We start from the raw sequence: 23,120 nt of genomic DNA on the forward strand, positions 1-23,120 counted from the left end.
AATTGCTTGGTCTTCCACTTCTTCTATTTTGCAAGACAAATGGTCTTGTATGAATTAAAGAAAATTAATTTTTACTTCATAGGCATGACATTAGATAATATGGCAAAGCTTCATAAATTATATCAAATTATATAATTCTATCCCAATTCTAGTTATATCACATCCACAATTATATCTTGAAATCATTTGAGCAAAATTTCACATTTTAACAAATTTTTTCTTTATATTCAACAGATGCTAACATGCAGTTGTTACACGTCGCATTGCTTACAGCAACCGTTTTCATTGCACTTGTGATCATTTTACTAAATTCAATGAAAATGCACATGAAAAGTCAACCGAGCTTTAGAAGAATCTTTCCATTAAGAAACCCTTGGGATGGCGTTCCTGAGTTTGTGCTATACTTGAGATTAACTTCTAGTCCGCGTTGGGAGCAAGAATATAGAAATAATTTGGTTCGCACTATGAAGCTTTTCTTTCCACCTGAACGAGCAAAACTTGTAGTTGTATTGGACAACGAAAAGAAAGAAGACCATTTGTTTGGAGACAAAATAAAAACAGAATGGCCATATCCACAAATATGCTACAGAGATCCAAGTTCCATCGATGCATACCGCGGATGGGGCAAGGCCAGAATGTTTTGGGACATGATGTATCCCGATAAATGTACCAATGTATCTTATGTCGGGTATGTCGATACTGATACATTTTTTAGCACTTTAGTAACACCACAGTTGTTATTTGACAATGGAAAACCAATTATTATTGCAAAAATTGGCCAAGTTCCGTTCAAATGTTGGGCTGAAACAACTGAGTTGTTTTTCGGCAAAAAAGAAGTTATGCAATGCATGTCAACTTTCCCTGTTATGATAAAAACGGAGCATATGAGAAAAATGAGAGAGGTCCTTGCAAGAAATCACAGCATGGATTTTGATTCAGTGTTTAAAAACACTCCACGTCAAATGTTTTGTGTTTGTCAGTTTAGTATCATGTGCAACTATGTTTGGTACTATCACAGAAATGACTACTCATGGCGTTTGCAGATGGTCCCAAATGGTGACTGGAGAGGAGAAAATTTGCTTGCCAGTCAAGTGTCGCCAGATTATTATCGGATTAACGTACCCCCAGAGATGACGATACCAATGCCGCGCTCATCAATTCACCTGAGGTACACAATAACAAATGGTCAGTCCTATGACTCAAAAGTCCCGCCAAAGGAATATATCGAAGATTTTATTAAAGAAGGACTTTGTTACTCAGCTGGATTTGATGTCTGTCCGGGAAATTGCAAAAAATGGAACCAGACAAAGATACATTACCATCTTTATTCATTTGAATTCTATCAATGGTTTTGGGACAAAAGGTGCAAGGAAGAGCAAGACAAGCATTACAGAAACGTCAAAGAGCTTGTTCGCTACTATGCTTCTTCAAAGATGGAAGTTTTTGGACTTTCGTCTCTAGATCAACTTTGTACCATATTATGAAAATATTTATTATTTACCATTTGACGGCGACAAATTTTGCATTTCTTCTTCTTTATCGCTGTTGAGATCTCTTAAGTTTGCTATAAATTTATCATAGATTATATGTGCAGTAGATGTGTATTTTGCAATGATTCAGCACAATGAAATGATCGAAACTGTAGCTGGGTTTATTTTAACGTGCAGTGGTAGTCAATTTGGGCATTGATAAATCGTAAATGTACAGTGATACATTCAAATTTGTTGCAGTGAGAAACCAAAAACAAAAGAGATTTAGTGGTGAAAAAGTAAAAATTGCAGCAACTTTAAGTAAACAACACATAAAGATTATAATAGGGCATCACAATATTAAAAACGAGAACATAACAGTAACAATGATCTCTGGAATCTCTCTAAATTTTATCAAATTCAGTATCTAGAAGCTATCTAGTTTTTTATCATCTTCTTCTTTGTGATCTTTGTTCTCGAAAATTCTTTTAAATCTAGACCACTTTTCTTCGTTGAAATCTCTTGTGAAGCTAGATTGAAAGGTGGTGTAGTTCGAGAACTTCACAAACAGTTGGTTCGATAGGTGTGGTCATAAAAATTTTCAAAGACAACACCAAAATTTTCAAAAAATGTTGAAAATGTGAAGTGATAAAAATTCCTTAAAATTCCTTAAAACTCCTTTCAAGATAGATTTATAATGTAATGTCAATTTGTCGGAAAAGCAAGTAGATTCTAACTCAACTTGGAAGCAAAATTATAAAGTACATTATTATAGGAAACCAAATTTTCAATGTGTGATAACCATCGCGAATTCTTGGTTATATAGAATCACAAAAAACCAAACTCAACTATATTGAATTTTACAAAATAAAATTGTGTTTGGGGAGTGACATTTACTAGCAATGTAATATATATTGTTTATCAAACTTTAATATCGTCTGACTTTTCGAAGTATGCCAGTTAGACGGACAAAACTGATGACGATAAAGATAGGTATAAATAGCAATTGCACAACAATAACAATAATAATAATAATAATAATGATATCTTTATTTACAGTTGGTTTGAGCGATAGTTAATATACATAGATATATATGTAAAACTAATTAATACCAACTATTTATATACAAAAAATGAAATAGTTCAATATTAATCTACCTATTTACATATCTTACAGCTACATTTGTCTTTATTCTAGGCATTTATGCCTCTTTTAAATTTGGCTACGTTTTCCACATTTTTTATCGTATCAGGCAAGGTGTCCCAGAAAATGCTCCCCCGGAATGCCAATGAATTTATCCCAAATGATAACGTTTGGTTGGCGAAAGTTGCAGCGTATTTTTCATTTCTAAATTATAAGTCAATTCTCTCTGTACGTAAAACTCTCTCATGAATGAAGGACTCTCATAATTTAATGATTTGTATATCTCTGTCATTCAAAGGTGGATTTATAATCACAAAACAGCTCGCGTACTGCACGTTTATTAGCTCGATTTATCTCCTTATTACATTGCTTTCCACATAAAATCCAAATGAGAGGAGAATAGTTGAAATTTGATAACAGAAAGGAATTGTATAGTAATTTTGCCTTGCCTATATCTAGGGAGTTAGCCGCCCTAGAAAATGCTTTCACAATTTGATTCATTTTATGACATAGGGTTTTGATATGCTGGTCAAATTTAATGCCAGCATCGATTGTGACGCATAGAAGTTTAACGCTGTCTGATAAGTATAAGGTATTTCCATTTATTTCAATAAAAATTTCTTTGTATCAGTTTTGGTTCCAAGGACCATCATCTGGAACCTAGGTTGATTAGCTACCATGCTGTTCGATTCGAACCATTTTAGAGCTTGACATAGATCTTCTTCTATGCCAACAAAGATTTCATCCAAATCACTACCACAAGAGTAAATGTTAATTGTTAAACAACTAATGTTAAATTGTCTTCAATTTACTTTCCGGTCCGTGTTGTTTGACCATACAACTGTATGATTCAAATTCGAAACTGGTGAAATTATTTTGAAGAATTTTCGCTCTGAAATTTTAATGTACTCTGATATTGAAGTTTTGAAAGAATAATATTTCCACGGCATCGAATATCTTTCTATATCTGTCTATAAATTCTATATCCCAATAGATGTTTATTTAATTTGAGCGTCATCTTTTTTGTGTGTGTTTCATCATTTAAGCTTTTCTTTGCCTTTCTCTGCAAAAATTTTCCTTAATTTTTTGTCCATTGAAGTAAAATGTTGGAAATGCACAAATGTTTCTCTAGAATGGCACAAAAAAGGATTAGCACTGTACATTTTGTGCCCTACCTTTACCACAATGTCTCAATGACAGCTCTAAATTCTCGTACTTCTCCTTAGCGACGGAGTCGATGATGAAATAGAATTTACCAATCAAACGAGACTTACCTGTAAGCGAAGTTTGATTGAAATTCTATGACCCATCGACACGGAGTGAAGGAGGTGTACGCCCAGCCCGCCTTTTTTCTTTGCATACCCGCCCAAGTTCATTCGAACATTTTTTCATTTTGTCATTGATCCATGGCTGCTCTAAAGACTGGTTTGCATGAACTACCGAGCTCTCTCTCGTACACCTCCTTCACTCCGTGTCGATGAATCATAGAATTTCAATCATTTCAATCAAAACTCGTTTGAATGGTAAATTAAATGCCTAGTGTATTGCAGCCTTAAGACATTGAAGCGTCCATTTTGTTGCGTCAATTAAAGACATTGAAGCTGTCATTAAAGTTGCCATTAAAGCGGCCATTCTGTTCCTATGGTTTCAACCCTATTTCTATACAAAGCTTGACCTGATTTTATCGAGCGTGAATAACTATTTATATACAAATCTTTACCTGATTTGACCGTGCGTGGCAAGCATTCCTTCATCTGGGTTGAGGCGGATTCACGTTTTTCTGCTTTACCTGATTTTATTAGAAATTGGAGAGTTCAAAATCGGTTCTAAATCCAATCTGAGATCAGGTAAGCGTTTTCTTTTAATTTTGGCATATTGCTCCGATCTTTACAAGTATAACTCAAAGTTAGCAAAACCTATAACAAATGGCAACAGTTTTTTTTCTCATGAAATTCATACCTCAAGCAATGCTTTATAGTCAATCGGTGGTATCTTTAGCACTAGTTTAGAAACTTGGTGTTCGCGAAATATATATTTATATAATGTGTAAATTGTGCAAAAGTTTAATTTTTTGAAACATTCTTCTTTCTACTATTGGCTGTTAACGATAGAACCAGACTTGGGTTTATTGGACACTTATCGTTAACACTCCTAAGTGTCCAATAGGCAATTCTCAGTGTCCTTATAAATGCTATGTACTTCCACTTCGTCTAATCCACTAGACTGATAGTGTTGTATAAGCAAAAGAAAATTAACTCCTACTTCATAGGAATATCATTAAATAATATTGGAAAGCTGCCAAAATTATATCAAATCATCTAATTATATTTTGATGATACCTACAAATATATGTTAAAATCATTTGCACAAAATTTCACATTTTGACAAATTTTGTCTTTATTTTTTTCTAACAGATGCTAACATGCAGTTGTTACACGTCGCATTGCTAATAGCAACCGTTTTCATTGCACTTGTGACCATTTTGCAAAATTCAAAGAAAATGCAGATGAAAAGTCAACCGATCTTTAGAGGAATTTTTCCGTCAGGAAACCCTTGGAATGGCGTCCCTGAGTTTGTGCTATACTTGAGATTAACGTCTAGTCCGCGTTGGGAGCAAGAATATAGAAATAATTTGGTTCGCACTATGAAGCTTTTCTTTCCACCTGAACGAGCGAAACTTGTAGTTGTATTGGACAACGAAAAGAAAGAAGACCATTTGTTTGGAGACAAAATAAAAACGGAATGGCCATATCCACAAATATGCTACAGAGATCCAAGTTCCATCAATGCATACCGCGGATGGGGCAAGGCCAGAATGTTTTGGGACATGATGTATCCCGATAAATGTACCAATGTATCTTATGTGGGGTATGTCGATACTGATACATTTTTTAGCACCTTAGTAACACCACAGTTGCTATTTGACAATGGAAAACCAATTATTATTGCAAAAATTGGCCAGGTTCCGTACCAATGTTGGGCTGAAACAACAGAGTTGTTTCTCGGCAAAAAAGAAGTTATGCAATGCATGTCAACTTTCCCTGTTATGATAAAAACGGAGCATATGATAGAAATGAGAGAGGTCCTTGCAAGAAATCATAGCATGGATTTTGATTCAGTTTTTAAAAACACTCCACGTCAAATGCATTGTCTTTGTCAGTTTAGTATCATGTGCAATTATGTTTGGTACTATCACAGAAATGAGTACTCATGGCGCTTGCAGATGGTCCCAAATGGTGACTGGAGAGGAGAACATTTGCTTGCTAGTCAAGTGTCACTAGATTATTATCGGACTAACGTACCCCCAGAGATGACGATACCGATGCCGCGCTCATCAATTCACCTGAGGTACACAATAACAAATGGTCAGTCCTATCTGTCAGAAGTCCCTCCAAAGGAATATATCGAAGATTTTATTAAAGAAGGACTTTGTTACTCAGCTGGATTTGATGTCTGTCCGGAAAGTTGCAAAAAATGGAACCAGGCAAAGATACATTACAATCTTTATTCGTTTGAATTCTATCAATGGTTTTGGGACAAAAGGTGCATGGAAGAGCAAGAAAAGCATTACAGAAACGTCAAAGAGCTAGTTCGCTACTATGTTTTTTCAAAGATGGAAGTTTTTGGACTTTCTTCTCTAGATCAACTATGTACCATATTATGAAAATATTTATTTATTTTCCATTTTATGGCAACAAATTTTGCGTTTCTTCTTCTTAGTCGCTAATGAGATCTCTTAAGTTTGCTTTAAATTTATCATAGATGAAATGTGCAGTAGCTGAGTATTTTGCAATGATTCAGCACAACGAAATTATAGAAACTGTAGCGGGGTTCATTTTAACGTGCAGTGGTAGCCAATTTGGGCATTGATAAATCGTAAATGTACATTGATACACAATCGTAAATTTTTTGCAGTGAAAAACCAAAAACAAAAGATATTTAGTAGTATTTAGTTAGTAAAAGGTAAAATTGCAGCAACTACCAGTAAAGAACACATAAAGATTATAATAGGGCATCACAATAATAAAAAGGAGAACATAACAGTAACAATGATCTATGAAATCTCTCTAAAATTTTATCGAATTCAGTATCTAGAAGCTATCTAGTTTTTTTTCCATCTTCTTCTTTGTGATGTTTGTTCTCGAAAACTGTTTTAAATCTAGAACACTTTTCCTCGTTGAAATCTCTTGTGAAGCTAGAATGAAAGGTGGTGTAGTTCGAGAAATTTACATACAGTTAGTTCGATAGGTGCGGTCATAAACAATTTTCAAAGGCAACACCAAAATTTTCAAAAATTTTGAAAATGTGCAGTGTTAAAAATTTCTTAAAATTCCTTAAAATTCCTATCCAAATAGATATATAATGTAATGTTATTTTGTCGGAAAAGCAAGTAGATTTTAACTCAACTTGGAAGCAAAATTATAAAGTACATTATTATAGAAAACCAAATATTTGAGGGTATGTCAACCATTGTGAATTCTTGGTTATATAGAATCACAAGAAACCAAACTCAGCTATATAGAATCTTAAAAAACAAAATTGTGTTTGTGGAGTGAAATTTACTAGCGATGTAATATATATTATCAAACTTTAATATCGTCTGACTTTTCGAAGTATGTCAATTAGACGGACAAAACTGATGACGATAAAGAAATGTAAAAATAGCAATTGCACAACAATAACAACAATAACAATAATAATAATAATAATAATAATAATAATAATAATAATAATAATAATAATAATAATAATAATAATAATAATAATAATAATGATATCTTTATTTACAGTTGGTTTGAGCGATAGTTAATATACATAGATATATATGTAAAGCTAATTAATACCAACTATTTATATACAAAAAATGAAATAGTTCAATATTAATCTACCTATTTACATATTTTACAGCTACATTTGTCTTTATTCTAGGCATTTATGCCTCTTTTAAATTTGGCTACGTTTTCCACATTTTTGATCGTATCAGGCAAGGTGTCCCAGAAAATGCTCCCCCGGAATGCCAATGAATTTATCCCAAATGATAACGTTTGGTAGGCGAAAGTTGCAGCGTATTTTTCATTCCTAAATTATAAGTCAATTCTCTCTGTACGTAAAACTCTCTCATGAATGAAGGACTCTCATAATTTAATGATTTGTATATCTCTGTCATTCAAAGGTGGATTTATAATCACAAAACAGCTCGCGTACTGCACGTTTATTAGCTCGATTTATCTCCTTATTACATTGCTTTCCACATAAAATCCAAATGAGAGGATAATAGTTGAAATTTGATAACAGAAAGGAATTGTATAGTAATTTTGCCTTGCCTATATCTAGGGAGTTAGCCGCCCTAGAAAATGCTTTCACAATTTGTTTCATTTTATGACATATGGTTTTGATATACTGGTCAAATTTAATGCCAGCATCGATTGTGACGCATAGAAGTTTAACGCTGTCTGATGAGTATAAGGTATTTCGATTTATTTCAATAAAAATTTCTTTGTATCAGTTTTGGTTCCAAGGACAATCATCTGGAACCTAGGTTGATTAGCTACCATGCTGTTCGATTCGAACCATTTTAGAGCTTGACATAGATCTTCTTCTATGCCAACAAAGATTTCATCCAAATCACTACCACAAGAGTAAATGTTAATTGTTAAACAACTAATGTTAAATTGTCTTCAATTTACTTTCCGGTCCGTGTTGTTTGACCATACAACTGTATGATTCAAATTCGAAACTGGTGAAATTATTTTGAAGAATTTTCGCTCTGAAATTTTAATGTACTCTGATATAAGGTTTTAAACAGGCTCTTGCTTTGACACTATCAATTTCGTGCTTCGTTTATGTGTGAGTCAAAAACGATATTGAAGTTTTGAAAGAATAATATTTCCACGGCATCGAATATCTTTCTATATCTGTCTATAAATTCTATATCCCAATAGATGTTTATTTAATTTGAGCGTCATCTTTTTTGTGTGTGTTTCATTATTTAAGCTTTTCTTTGCCTTTCTCTGCAAAAATTTTCCTTAATTTTTTGTCCATTGAAGTAAAATGTTGGAAATGCACAAATGTTTCTCTAGAATGGCACAAAAAAGGATTAGCACTGTACATTTTGTGCCCTACCTTTACCACAATGTCTCAATGACAGCTCTAAATTCTTGTACTCCTCCTTAGCGACGGAGTCGATGATGAAATAGAATTTACCAATCAAACGAGACTTACCTGTAAGCGAAGTTTGATTGAAATTCTATGACCCATCGACACGGAGTGAAGGAGGTGTACGCCCAGCCCGCCTTTTTTCTTTGCATACCCGCCCAAGTTCATTCGAACATTTTTTCATTTTGTCATTGATCCATGGCTGCTCTAAAGACTGGTTTGCATGAACTACCGAGCTCTCTCTCGTACACCTCCTTCACTCCGTGTCGATGAATCATAGAATTTCAATCATTTCAATCAAAACTCGTTTGAATGGTAAATTAAATGCCTAGTGTATTCCAGCCTTAAGACATTGAAGCGTCCATTTTGTTGCGTCAATTAAAGACATTGAAGCTGTCATTAAAGTTGCCATTAAAGCGGCCATTCTGTTCCTATGGTTTCAACCCTATTTCTATACAAAGCTTGACCTGATTTTATCGAGCGTGAATAACTATTTATATATACAAATCTTTACCTGATTCGACCGTGCGTGGCAAGCATTCCTTCATCTGGGTTGAGGCGGATTCACGTTTTTCTTCTTTACCTGATTTTATTAGAAATTGGAGAGTTCAAAATCGGTTCTAAATCCAATCTGAGATCAGGTAAGCGTTTTCTTTTAATTTTGGCATATTGCTCCGATCTTTACAAGTATAACTCAAAGTTAGCAAAACCTATAACAAATGGCAACAGTTTTTTTTCTCATGAAATTCATACCTCAAGCAATGCTTTATAGTCAATCGGTGGTATCTTTAGCACTAGTTTAGAAACTTGGTGTTCGCGAAATATATATTTATATAATGTGTAAATTGTGCAAAAGTTTAATTTTTTGAAACATTCTTCTTTCTACTATTGGCTGTTAACGATAGAACCAGACTTGGGTTTATTGGACACTTATCGTTAACACTCCTAAGTGTCCAATAGGCAATTCTCAGTGTCCTTATAAATGCTATGTACTTCCACTTCGTCTAATCCACTAGACGGATAGTGTTGTGAAAGCAAAAGAAAATTAACTCCTACTTCATAGGAATATCATTAAATAATATTGGAAAACTGCCAAAATTATATCAAATCATCTAATTATATTTTGATGATACCTACAAATATATGTTAAAATCATTTGCACAAAATTTCACATTTTGACAAATTTTGTCTTTATTTTTTTCTAACAGATGCTAACATGCAGTTGTTACACGTCGCATTGCTAATAGCAACCGTTTTCATTGCACTTGTGACCATTTTGCAAAATTCAAAGAAAATGCAGATGAAAAGTCAACCGATCTTTAGAGGAATTTTTCCGTCAGGAAACCCTTGGAATGGCGTCCCTGAGTTTGTGCTATACTTGAGATTAACGTCTAGTCCGCGTTGGGAGCAAGAATATAGAAATAATTTGGTTCGCACTATGAAGCTTTTCTTTCCACCTGAACGAGCGAAACTTGTAGTTGTATTGGACAACGAAAAGAAAGAAGACCATTTGTTTGGAGACAAAATAAAAACGGAATGGCCATATCCACAAATATGCTACAGAGATCCAAGTTCCATTGATGCATACCGCGGATGGGGCAAGGCCAGAATGTTTTGGGACATGATGTATCCCGATAAATGTACCAATGTATCTTATGTGGGGTATGTCGATACTGATACATTTTTTAGCACCTTAGTAACACCACAGTTGCTATTTGACAATGGAAAACCAATTATTATTGCAAAAATTGGCCAGGTTCCGTACCAATGTTGGGCTGAAACAACAGAGTTGTTTCTCGGCAAAAAAGAAGTTATGCAATGCATGTCAACTTTCCCTGTTATGATAAAAACGGAGCATATGATAGAAATGAGAGAGGTCCTTGCAAGAAATCACAGCATGGATTTTGATTCAGTTTTTAAAAACACTCCACGTCAAATGCATTGTCTTTGTCAGTTTAGTATCATGTGCAATTATGTTTGGTACTATCACAGAAATGAGTACTCGTGGCGCTTGCAGATGGTCCCAAATGGTGACTGGAGAGGAGAACATTTGCTTGCTAGTCAAGTGTCACTAGATTATTATCGGACTAACGTACCCCCAGAGATGACGATACCAATGCCGCGCTCGTCAATTCACCTGAGGTACACAATAACAAATGGTCAGTCATATCTGTCAGAAGTCCCTCCAAAGGAATATATCGAAGATTTTATTAAAGAAGGACTTTGTTACTCAGCTGGATTTGATGTCTGTCCGGAAAGTTGCAAAAAATGGAACCAGGCAAAGATACATTACAATCTTTATTCGTTTGAATTCTATCAATGGTTTTGGGACAAAAGGTGCATGGAAGAGCAAGAAAAGCATTACAGAAACGTCAAAGAGCTAGTTCGCTACTATGTTTTTTCAAAGATGGAAGTTTTTGGACTTTCTTCTCTAGATCAACTATGTACCATATTATGAAAATATTTATTTATTTTCCATTTTATGGCAACAAATTTTGCGTTTCTTCTTCTTAGTCGCTGTTGAGGTCTCTTAAGTTTGCTATAAATTTATCATAGATGAAATGTGCAGTAGCTGAGTATTTTGCAATGATTCAGCACAACGAAATTATAGAAACTGTAGCGGGGTTCATTTTAACGTGCAGTGGTAGCCAATTTGGGCATTGATAAATCGTAAATGTACATTGATACACAATCGTAAATTTTTTGCAGTGAAAAACCAAAAACAAAAGACATTTAGTAGTATTTAGTTATTAAAAGGTAAAATTGCAGCAACTACCAGTAAAGAACACATAAAGATTATAATAGGGCATCACAATAATAAAAAGGAGAACATAACAGTAACAATGATCTATGAAATCTCTGTAAAATTTTATCGAATTCAGTATCTAGAAGCTATCTAGTTTTTTTTCCATCTTCTTCTTTGCGATGTTTGTTCTCGAAAACTGTTTTAAATCCAGAACACTTTCCCTCGTTGAAATCTCTTGTGAAGCTAGAATGAAAGGTGGTGTAGTTCGAGAAATTTACATACAGTTAGTTTGATAGGTGCGGTCATAAACAATTTTCAAAGGCAACACCAAAATTTTCAAAAATTTTGAAAATGTGCAGTGTTAAAAATTTCTTAAAATTCCTTAAAATTCCTATCCAAATAGATATATAATGTAATGTTATTTTGTCGGAAAAGCAAGTAGATTTTAACTCAACTTGGAAGCAAAATTATAAACTACATTATTATAGAAAACCAAATATTTGAGGGTATGTCAACCATTGTGAATTCTTGGTTATATAGAATCACAAGAAACCAAACTCAACTATATAGAATCTTAAAAAACAAAATTGTGTTTGTGGAGTGAAATTTACTAGCGATGTAATATATATTGTTTATCAAACTTTAATATCGTCTGACTTTTCGAAGTATGTCAATTAGACGGACAAAACTGATGACGATAAAGAAATGTAAAAATAGCAATTGCACAACAATAACAATAATAATAATAATAATAATAATAATAATAATAATAATGATATCTTTATTTACAGTTGGTTTGAGCGATAGTTAATATACATAGATATATATGTAAAGCTAATTAATACCAAATATTTATATACAAAAAATGAAATAGTTCAATATTAATCTACCTATTTACATATCTTACAGCTACATTTGTCTTCATTCTAGGCATTTATGCCTCTTTTAAATTTGGCTACGTTTTCCACATTTTTTATCGTATCAGGCAAGGTGTCCCAGAAAATGCTCCCCCGGAATGCCAATGAATTTATCCCAAATGATAACGTTTGGTAGGCGAAAGTTGCAGCGTATTTTTCATTCCTAAATTATAAGTCAATTCTCTCTGTACGTAAAACTCTCTCATGAATGAAGGACTCTCATAATTTAATGATTTGTATATCTCTGTCATTCAAAGGTGGATTTATAATCACAAAACAGCTCGCGTACTGCACGTTTATTAGCTCGATTTATCTCCTTATTACATTGCTTTCCACATAAAATCCAAATGAGAGGATAATAGTTGAAATTTGATAACAGAAAGGAATTGTATAGTAATTTTGCCTTGCCTATATCTAGGGAGTTAGCCGCCCTAGAAAATGCTTTCACAATTTGATTCATTTTATGACATAGGGTTTTGATATGCTGGTCAAATTTAATGCCAGCATCGATTGTGACGCATAGAAGTTTAACGTTGTCTGATGAGTATAAGGTATTTCCATTTATTTCAATAAAAATTTCTTTGTATCAGTTTTGGTTCCAAGGACCATCATCTGGAACCTAGGTTGATTAGCTACCATGCTGTTCGATTCGAACCATTTTAGAGCTTGACATAGATCTTCTTCTATGCCAACAAAGATTTCATCCAAATCACTACCACAAGAGTAAATGTTAATTGTTAAACAACTAATGTTAAATTGTCTTCAATTTACTTTCCGGTCCGTGTTGTTTGACCATACAACTGTATGATTCAAATTCGAAACTGGTGAAATTATTTTGAAGAATTTTCGCTCTGAAATTTTAATGTACTCTGATATAAGGTTTTAAACAGGCTCTTGCTTTGACACTATCAATTTCGTGCTTCGTTTATGTGTGAGTCAAAAACGATATTGAAGTTTTGAAAGAATAATATTTCCACGGCATCGAATATCTTTCTATATCTGTCTATAAATTCTATATCCCAATAGATGTTTATTTAATTTGAGCGTCATCTTTTTTGTGTGTGTTTCATCATTTAAGCTTTTCTTTGCCTTTCTCTGCAAAAATTTTCCTTAATTTTTCGTCCATTGAAGTAAAATGTTGGAAATGCACAAATGTTTCTCTAGAATGGCACAAAAAAGGATTAGCACTGTACATTTTGTGCCCTACCTTTACCACAATGTCTCAATGACAGCTCTAAATTCTCGTACTCCTCCTTAGCGACGGAGTCGATGATGAAATAGAATTTACCAATCAAACGAGACTTACCTGTAAGCGAAGTTTGATTGAAATTCTATGACCCATCGACACGGAGTGAAGGAGGTGTACGCCCAGCCCGCCTTTTTTCTTTGCATACCCGCCCAAGTTCATTCGAACATTTTTTCATTTTGTCATTGATCCATGGCTGCTCTAAAGACTGGTTTGCATGAACTACCGAGCTCTCTCTCGTACACCTCCTTCACTCCGTGTCGATGAATCATAGAATTTCAATCATTTCAATCAAAACTCGTTTGAATGGTAAATTAAATGCCTAGTGTATTCCAGCCTTAAGACATTGAAGCGTCCATTTTGTTGCGTCAATTAAAGACATTGAAGCTGTCATTAAAGTTGCCATTAAAGCGGCCATTCTGTTCCTATGGTTTCAACCCTATTTCTATACAAAGCTTGACCTGATTTTATCGAGCGTGAATAGCTATTTATATACAAATCTTTACCTGATTTGACCGTGCGTGGCAAGCATTCCTTCATCTGGGTTGAGGCGGATTCACGTTTTTCTGCTTTACCTGATTTTATTAGAAATTGGAGAGTTCAAAATCGGTTCTAAATCCAATCTGAGATCAGGTAAGCGTTTTCTTTTAATTTTGGCATATTGCTCCGATCTTTACAAGTATAACTCAAAGTTAGCAAAACCTATAACAAATGGCAACAGTTTTTTTTCTCATGAAATTCATACCTCAAGCAATGCTTTATAGTCAATCGGTGGTATCTTTAGCACTAGTTTAGAAACTTGGTGTTCGCGAAATATATATTTATATAATGTGTAAATTGTGCAAAAGTTTAATTTTTTGAAACATTCTTCTTTCTACTATTGGCTGTTAACGATAGAACCAGACTTGGGTTTATTGGACACTTATCGTTAACACTCCTAAGTGTCCAATAGGCAATTCTCAGTGTCCTTATAAATGCTATGTACTTCCACTTCGTCTAATCCACTAGACGGATAGTGTTGTATAAGCAAAAGAAAATTAACTCCTACTTCATAGGAATATCATTAAATAATATTGGAAAGCTGCCAATATTATATCAAATCATCTAATTATATTTTGATGATACCTACAAATATATGTTAAAATCATTTGCACAAAATTTCACATTTTGACAAATTTTGTTTTTATTTTTTTCTAACAGATGCTAACATGCAGTTGTTACACGTCGCATTGCTAATAGCAACCGTTTTCATTGCACTTGTGACCATTTTGCAATATTCAAAGAAAATACAGATGAAAAGTCAACCGATCTTTAGAGGAATTTTTCCGTCAGGAAACCCTTGGAATGGCGTCCCTGAGTTTGTGCTATACTTGAGATTAACCTCTAGTCCGCGTTGGGAGCAAGAATATAGAAATAATTTGGTTCACACTATGAAGCTTTTCTTTCCACCTGAACGAGCGAAACTTGTAGTTGTATTGGACAACGAAAAGAAAGAAGACCATTTGTTTGGAGACAAAATAAAAACGGAATGGCCATATCCACAAATATGCTACAGAGATCCAAGTTCCATCGATGCATACCGTGGATGGGGCAAGGCCAGAATGTTTTGGGACATGATGTATCCCGATAAATGTACCAATGTATCTTATGTGGGGTATGTCGATACTGATACATTTTTTAGCACCTTAGTAACACCACAGTTGCTATTTGACAATGGAAAACCAATTATTATTGCAAAAATTGGCCAGGTTCCGTACCAATGTTGGGCTGAAACAACAGAGTTGTTTCTCGGCAAAAAAGAAGTTATGCAATGCATGTCAACTTTCCCTGTTATGATAAAAACGGAGCATATGATAGAAATGAGAGAGGTCCTTGCAAGAAATCATAGCATGGATTTTGATTCAGTTTTTAAAAACACTCCACGTCAAATGCATTGTCTTTGTCAGTTTAGTATCATGTGCAATTATGTTTGGTACTATCACAGAAATGAGTACTCATGGCGCTTGCAGATGGTCCCAAATGGTGACTGGAGAGGAGAACATTTGCTTGCTAGTCAAGTGTCACTAGATTATTATCGGACTAACGTACCCCCAGAGATGACGATACCGATGCCGCGCTCATCAATTCACCTGAGGTACACAATAACAAATGGTCAGTCCTATCTGTCAGAAGTCCCTCCAAAGGAATATATCGAAGATTTTATTAAAGAAGGACTTTGTTACTCAGCTGGATTTGATGTCTGTCCGGAAAGTTGCAAAAAATGGAACCAGGCAAAGATACATTACAATCTTTATTCGTTTGAATTCTATCAATGGTTTTGGGACAAAAGGTGCATGGAAGAGCAAGAAAAGCATTACAGAAACGTCAAAGAGCTAGTTCGCTACTATGTTTTTTCAAAGATGGAAGTTTTTGGACTTTCTTCTCTAGATCAACTATGTACCATATTATGAAAATATTTATTTATTTTCCATTTTATGGCAACAAATTTTGCGTTTCTTCTTCTTAGTCGCTGTTGAGATCTCTTAAGTTTGCTATAAATTTATCATAGATGAAATGTGCAGTAGCTGAGTATTTTGCAATGATTCAGCACAACGAAATTATAGAAACTGTAGCGGGGTTCATTTTAACGTGCAGTGGTAGCCAATTTGGGCATTGATAAATCGTAAATGTACATTGATACACAATCGTAAATTTTTTGCAGTGAAAAACCAAAAACAAAAGACATTTAGTAGTATTTAGTTATTAAAAGGTAAAATTGCAGCAACTACCAGTAAAGAACACATAAAGATTATAATAGGGCATCACAATAATAAAAAGGAGAACATAACAGTAACAATGATCTATGAAATCTCTGTAAAATTTTATCGAATTCAGTATCTAGAAGCTATCTAGTTTGTTTTCTTTCATCTTCTTCTTTATGATGTTTGTTCTCGAAAACTGTTTTAAATCTAGAACACTTTCCCTCGTTGAAATCTCTTGTGAAGCTAGAATGAAAGGTGGTGTAGTTCGAAAAATTTACATACAGTTAGTTCGATAGGTGCGGTCATAAACAATTTTCAAAGGCAACACCAAAATTTTCAAAAATTTTGAAAATGTGCAGTGTTAAAAATTCCTTAAAATTCCTTAAAATTCCTATCCAAATAGATATATAATGTAATGTTATTTTGTCGGAAAAGCAAGTAGATTTTAACTCAACTTGGAAGCAAAATTATAAAGTACATTATTATAGAAAACCAAATATTTGAGGGTATGTCAACCATTGTGAATTCTTGGTTATATAGAATCACAAGAAACCAAACTCAACTATATAGAATCTTAAAAAACAAAATTGTGTTTGTGGAGTGAAATTTACTAGCGATGTAATATATATTGTTTATCAAACTTTAATATCGTCTGACTTTTCGAAGTATGTCAATTAGACGGACAAAACTGATGACGATAAAGAAATGTAAAAATAGCAATTGCACAACAATAATAATAATAATAATAATAATAATAATAATAATGATATCTTTATTTACAGTTGGTTTGAGCGATAGTTAATATACATAGATATATATGTAAAACTAATTAATACCAACTATTTATATACAAAAAATGAAATAGTTCAATATTAATCTACCTATTTACATATTTTACAGCTACATTTGTCTTTATTCTAGGCATTTATGCCTCTTTTAAATTTGGCTACGTTTTCCACATTTTTTATCGTATCAGGCAAGGTGTCCCAGAAAATGCTCCCCCGTAATGCCAATGAGTTTATCCCAAATGATAACGTTTGGTAGGCGAAAGTTGCAGCGTATTTTTCATTCCTAAATTATAAGTCAATTCTCTCTGTACGTAAAACTCTCTCGTGAATGAGGGACTCTCATACTTTAATGATTTGTATATCTCTGTCATTCGAAGGTGGATTTATAATCACAAAACAGCTCGCGTACTGCACGTTTATTAGCTCGATTTATCTCCATATTACATTGCTTTCCACATAAAATCCAAATGAGAGGATAATAGTTGAAATTTGATAACAGAAAGGAATTGTATAGTAATTTTGCCTTGCCTATATCTAGGGAGTTAGCCGCCCTAGAAAATGCTTTCACAATTTGTTTCATTTTATGACATAGGGTTTTGATATGCTGGTCAAATTTAATGCCAGCATCGATTGTGACGCATAGAAGTTTAACGCTGTCTGATGAGTATAAGGTATTTCCATTTATTTCAATAAAAATTTCTTTTTATCAGTTTTGGTTCCAAGGACCATCATCTGGAACCTAGGTTGATTAGCTACCATGCTGTTCGATTCGAACCATTTTAGAGCTTGACATAGATCTTCTTCTATGCCAACAATAATTCCATCTAAATCACTATCACAAGAGTGAATGTTAAATGTTAAACAACTCAAGAAGTTAATGTTAAATTTTCTTCAATTTACTTTCCGGTCCGTGTTGTTTGACCATACAACTGTATGATTCAAATTCGAAACTGGTGAAATTATTTTGAAGAATTTTCGCTCTGAAATTTTAATGTACTCTGATATAAGGTTTTAAACAGGCTCTTGCTTTGACACTATCAATTTCGTGCTTCGTTTATGTGTGAGTCAAAAACGATATTGAAGTTTTGAAAGAATAATATTTCCACGGCATCGAATATCTTTCTATATCTGTCTATAAATTCTATATCCCAATAGATGTTTATTTAATTTGAGCGTCATCTTTTTTGTGTGTGTTTCATCATTTAAGCTTTTCTTTGCCTTTCTTTCTCTGCAAAAATTTTCCTTAATTTTTTGTCCATTGAAGTGAAATGTTGGAAATGCACAAATGTTTCTCTAGAATGGCACAAAAAAGGATTAGCACTGTACATTTTGTGCCCTACCTTTACCACAATGTCTCAATGACAGCTCTAAATTCTCGTACTCCTCCTTAGCGACGGAGTCGATGATGAAATAGAATTTACCAATCAAACGAGACTTACCTGTAAGCGAAGTTTGATTGAAATTCTATGACCCATCGACACGGAGTGAAGGAGGTGTACGCCCAGCCCGCCTTTTTTCTTTGCATACCCGCCCAAGTTCATTCGAACATTTTTTCATTTTGTCATTGATCCATGGCTGCTCTAAAGACTGGTTTGCATGAACTACCGAGCTCTCTCTCGTACACCTCCTTCACTCCGTGTCGATGAATCATAGAATTTCAATCATTTCAATCAAAACTCGTTTGAATGGTAAATTAAATGCCTGGTGTATTCCAGCCTTAAGACATTGAAGCGTCCATTTTGTTGCGTCAATTAAAGACATTGAAGCTGTCATTAAAGTTGCCATTAAAGCGGCCATTCTGTTCCTATGGTTTCAACCCTATTTCTATACAAAGCTTGACCTGATTTTATCGAGCGTGAATAACTATTTATATACAAATCTTTACCTGATTTGACCGTGCGTGGCAAGCATTCCTTCATCTGGGTTGAGGCGGATTCACGTTTTTCTGCTTTACCTGATTTTATTAGAAATTGGAGAGTTCAAAATCGGTTCTAAATCCAATCTGAGATCAGGTAAGCGTTTTCTTTTAATTTTGGCATATTGCTCCGATCTTAACAAGTATAACTCAAAGTTAGCAAAACCTATAACAAATGGCAACAGTTTTTTTTCTCATGAAATTCATACCTCAAGCAATGCTTTATAGTCAATCGGTGGTATCTTTAGCACTAGTTTAGAAACTTGGTGTTCGCGAAATATATATTTATATAATGTGTAAATTGTGCAAAAGTTTAATTTTTTGAAACATTCTTCTTTCTACTATTGGCTGTTAACGATAGAACCAGACTTGGGTTTATTCGACACTTATCGTTAACACTCCTAAGTGTCCAATAGGCAATTCTCAGTGTCCTTATAAATGCTATGTACTTCCACTTCGTCTAATCCACTAGGCGGATAGTGTTGTATAAGTAAAAGGAAATTGATTCCTACTTCATAGGAATGTCATTAAATAATATTGGAAAGCTGCCAAATTATATCAAATCATCTAATTATATTTTGATGATACCTACAAATATATGTTAAAATCATTTGCACAAAATTTCACATTTTGACAAATTTTGTCTTTATTTTTTTCTAACAGATGCTAACATGCAGTTGTTACACGTCGCATTGCTAATAGCAACCGTTTTCATTGCACTTGTGACCATTTTGCAAAATTCAAAGAAAATGCAGATGAAAAGTCAACCGATCTTTAGAGGAATTTTTCCGTCAGGAAACCCTTGGAATGGCGTCCCTGAGTTTGTGCTATACTTGAGATTAACGTCTAGTCCGCGTTGGGAGCAAGAATATAGAAATAATTTGGTTCGCACTATGAAGCTTTTCTTTCCACCTGAACGAGCGAAACTTGTAGTTGTATTGGACAACGAAAAGAAAGAAGACCATTTGTTTGGAGACAAAATAAAAACGGAATGGCCATATCCACAAATATGCTACAGAGATCCAAGTTCCATTGATGCATACCGCGGATGGGGCAAGGCCAGAATGTTTTGGGACATGATGTATCCCGATAAATGTACCAATGTATCTTATGTGGGGTATGTCGATACTGATACATTTTTTAGCACCTTAGTAACACCACAGTTGCTATTTGACAATGGAAAACCAATTATTATTGCAAAAATTGGCCAGGTTCCGTACCAATGTTGGGCTGAAACAACAGAGTTGTTTCTCGGCAAAAAAGAAGTTATGCAATGCATGTCAACTTTCCCTGTTATGATAAAAACGGAGCATATGATAGAAATGAGAGAGGTCCTTGCAAGAAATCATAGCATGGATTTTGATTCAGTTTTTAAAAACACTCCACGTCAAATGCATTGTCTTTGTCAGTTTAGTATCATGTGCAATTATGTTTGGTACTATCACAGAAATGAGTACTCATGGCGCTTGCAGATGGTCCCAAATGGTGACTGGAGAGGAGAACATTTGCTTGCTAGTCAAGTGTCACTAGATTATTATCGGACTAACGTACCCCCAGAGATGACGATACCGATGCCGCGCTCATCAATTCACCTGAGGTACACAATAACAAATGGTCAGTCCTATCTGTCAGAAGTCCCTCCAAAGGAATATATCGAAGATTTTATTAAAGAAGGACTTTGTTACTCAGCTGGATTTGATGTCTGTCCGGAAAGTTGCAAAAAATGGAACCAGGCAAAGATACATTACAATCTTTATTCGTTTGAATTCTATCAATGGTTTTGGGACAAAAGGTGCATGGAAGAGCAAGAAAAGCATTACAGAAACGTCAAAGAGCTAGTTCGCTACTATGTTTTTTCAAAGATGGAAGTTTTTGGACTTTCTTCTCTAGATCAACTATGTACCATATTATGAAAATATTTATTTATTTTCCATTTTATGGCAACAAATTTTGCGTTTCTTCTTCTTAGTCGCTGTTGAGATCTCTTAAGTTTGCTATAAATTTATCATAGATGAAATGTGCAGTAGCTGAGTATTTTGCAATGATTCAGCACAACGAAATTATAGAAACTGTAGCGGGGTTCATTTTAACGTGCAGTGGTAGCCAATTTGGGCATTGATAAATCGTAAATGTACATTGATACACAATCGTAAATTTTTTGCAGTGAAAAACCAAAAACAAAAGACATTTAGTAGTATTTAGTTATTAAAAGGTAAAATTGCAGCAACTACCAGTAAAGAACACATAAAGATTATAATAGGGCATCACAATAATAAAAATGAGAACATAACAGTAACAATGATCTATGAAATCTCTGTAAAATTTTATCGAATTCAGTATCTAGAAGCTATCTAGTTTGTTTTTTCATCTTCTTCTTTGTGATGTTTGTGCTCAAAAATTCTTTTAAATCTAGACAACTTTTCCTCGTTGAAATCTCTTATGAAGCTAGGTTGAAAGGTGGTGTAGTTCGAAAACTTTACATACAGTTGGTTCGAAAGGTGCGGTCATAAAAATTTTCAAAGACAACACCAAAATTTTCAAAAATGTTGAAAATGTGCAGTGATAAAAATTCCTTAAAATTCCTTAAAACTCCTTTCAAAATAGATTTAGAATGTAATGTCAATTTGTTGGAAAAGCAAGTAGATTCTAACTTAACTTGGAAGCAAAATTATGATTACATAATTACAGAAAACTAAATTTTCAATGTGTGACAACCATTACGAATTCTTGGTTATATAGAATCACAAAAAACAAACTCGACTATATGGAGTTTTACGAAATAAAATTGTGTTCGTGGAGTGACATTTACTGCGATGTAATATATAATGTTTATCAAACTTTAATATCGTCTGACTTTTCGAAGTTTGCCAATTAGACGGACAAAACTGATGACGATAAAGAAATGTAAAAATAGCAATTGCACAACAATAACAATAATAATAATAATAATAATGATAATAATAATAATGATATCTTTATTTACAGTTGGTTTGAGCGATAGTTAATATACATAGATATATATGTAAAGCTAATTAATACCAACTATTTATATACAAAAAATGAAATAGTTCAATATTAATCTACCTATTTACATATTTTACAGCTACATTTGTCTTCATTCTAGGCATATATGCCTCTTTTAAATCTGGCTACGTTTTCCACATTTTTTATCGTATCAGGCAAGGTGTTACAGAGAACGCTCCCCCGGAATGCCAATGAGTTTATCTCAAATGATAACGTTTGGTAGGCGCAGGGGCGTAACTTGGCCAATAGGTTTGGGGGGTGAAAAGGGTTTCTGCCCTGCAAAACTGAGTGGTGCCCTGCAGACCTCGTAGCAACGGTTTGTCTATAGGTTGCTAGTGACAGCTTTACCAGTGTACACTGGTCTTTACCAAGGACAAACTTCTAAGCAATAAAACAAATTTGAAACTTCATTGCCTATGAAATATCTATTTCTCTACGTGAGCATGATTTTTTTTATTCATTTCATTTAATGTTGGTTTGCAAAATACTAGCTAATAAACAGCTAATGGGGGGGGGGGGGGTGGGATACATGATGTAGACAGCGCAACAAAATTTAGCCCAGGGGGACTAAGAATCAAGTTTAGTGAGGTAGGAGGACCCACCATGGTGGAAAGCATCTAAAAAGCATCTTTCAGACAAAAATTTAGCAAAATACTATTATGCTAAAAGAACTGATTGTTTATTGAAAATATTATTGTTTATTGGGAAAAATAGGGAGGGGGAATATCATGCTAAAACTCTAGTATTAAACGTTGGGGAAGGAAAGAAACGGCAACCTTTCGTTTCAGATTGCACATAGTTGTGAATGACAGAGGAAGATGTTGTTTTGATTTGGAGAATTTTTTTTCCTGAACAGAAATGTGCAGTTTCTTGTATCAAGAAGGCCATGTTTACACATCCAAAATAAAAACATTGCAATGATACAGAAAATGATTTACTGAATTAATGCAAATAAAAGAAAAATGATAAAAATA

At 34.0% G+C, this 23,120-nt stretch overlaps 5 protein-coding genes across 5 annotated transcripts; all 5 read left to right on the forward strand.

Moving 5' to 3' along the window:
• Window positions 1-255: 255 nt before the first annotated feature.
• Window positions 256-1,598, forward strand: LOC148959963 (uncharacterized). Its single transcript, XM_089109239.1, has one exon. The coding sequence runs from the start codon at window positions 465-467 to the stop codon at window positions 1,482-1,484; it is 1,020 nt and encodes a 339-aa protein (XP_088965365.1). The 5' UTR covers window positions 256-464; the 3' UTR covers window positions 1,485-1,598.
• A 2,719-nt stretch (window positions 1,599-4,317) lies between these two features.
• Window positions 4,318-6,352, forward strand: LOC135683447 (uncharacterized). The gene is made up of 2 exons (XM_089109354.1): window positions 4,318-4,460; window positions 5,028-6,352. The coding sequence occupies exon 2, from the start codon at window positions 5,036-5,038 to the stop codon at window positions 6,275-6,277; it is 1,242 nt and encodes a 413-aa protein (XP_088965480.1). The 5' UTR covers window positions 4,318-4,460; window positions 5,028-5,035; the 3' UTR covers window positions 6,278-6,352.
• Window positions 6,353-9,317: 2,965 nt separating this feature from the next.
• Window positions 9,318-13,293, forward strand: LOC135683716 (uncharacterized). The gene is made up of 2 exons (XM_065199059.2): window positions 9,318-9,410; window positions 9,978-13,293. The coding sequence occupies exon 2, from the start codon at window positions 9,986-9,988 to the stop codon at window positions 11,225-11,227; it is 1,242 nt and encodes a 413-aa protein (XP_065055131.2). The 5' UTR covers window positions 9,318-9,410; window positions 9,978-9,985; the 3' UTR covers window positions 11,228-13,293.
• Window positions 13,294-13,465: 172 nt separating this feature from the next.
• Window positions 13,466-17,481, forward strand: LOC135683360 (uncharacterized). The gene is made up of 2 exons (XM_065198593.2): window positions 13,466-14,311; window positions 14,879-17,481. The coding sequence occupies exon 2, from the start codon at window positions 14,887-14,889 to the stop codon at window positions 16,126-16,128; it is 1,242 nt and encodes a 413-aa protein (XP_065054665.2). The 5' UTR covers window positions 13,466-14,311; window positions 14,879-14,886; the 3' UTR covers window positions 16,129-17,481.
• A 1,596-nt stretch (window positions 17,482-19,077) lies between these two features.
• Window positions 19,078-22,038, forward strand: LOC135683365 (uncharacterized). Its single transcript, XM_065198598.2, has 2 exons — window positions 19,078-19,219; window positions 19,786-22,038. Exon 2 carries the CDS (start codon window positions 19,794-19,796, stop codon window positions 21,033-21,035), a length of 1,242 nt encoding a protein of 413 aa, XP_065054670.2. The 5' UTR covers window positions 19,078-19,219; window positions 19,786-19,793; the 3' UTR covers window positions 21,036-22,038.
• Window positions 22,039-23,120: the final 1,082 nt, after the last annotated feature.

Source organism: Rhopilema esculentum, chromosome 7, assembly GCF_057945365.1.
Source record: "Rhopilema esculentum isolate cy_ngs chromosome 7, ASM5794536v1, whole genome shotgun sequence".
Lineage (NCBI taxonomy): Eukaryota > Metazoa > Cnidaria > Scyphozoa > Rhizostomeae > Rhizostomatidae > Rhopilema > Rhopilema esculentum.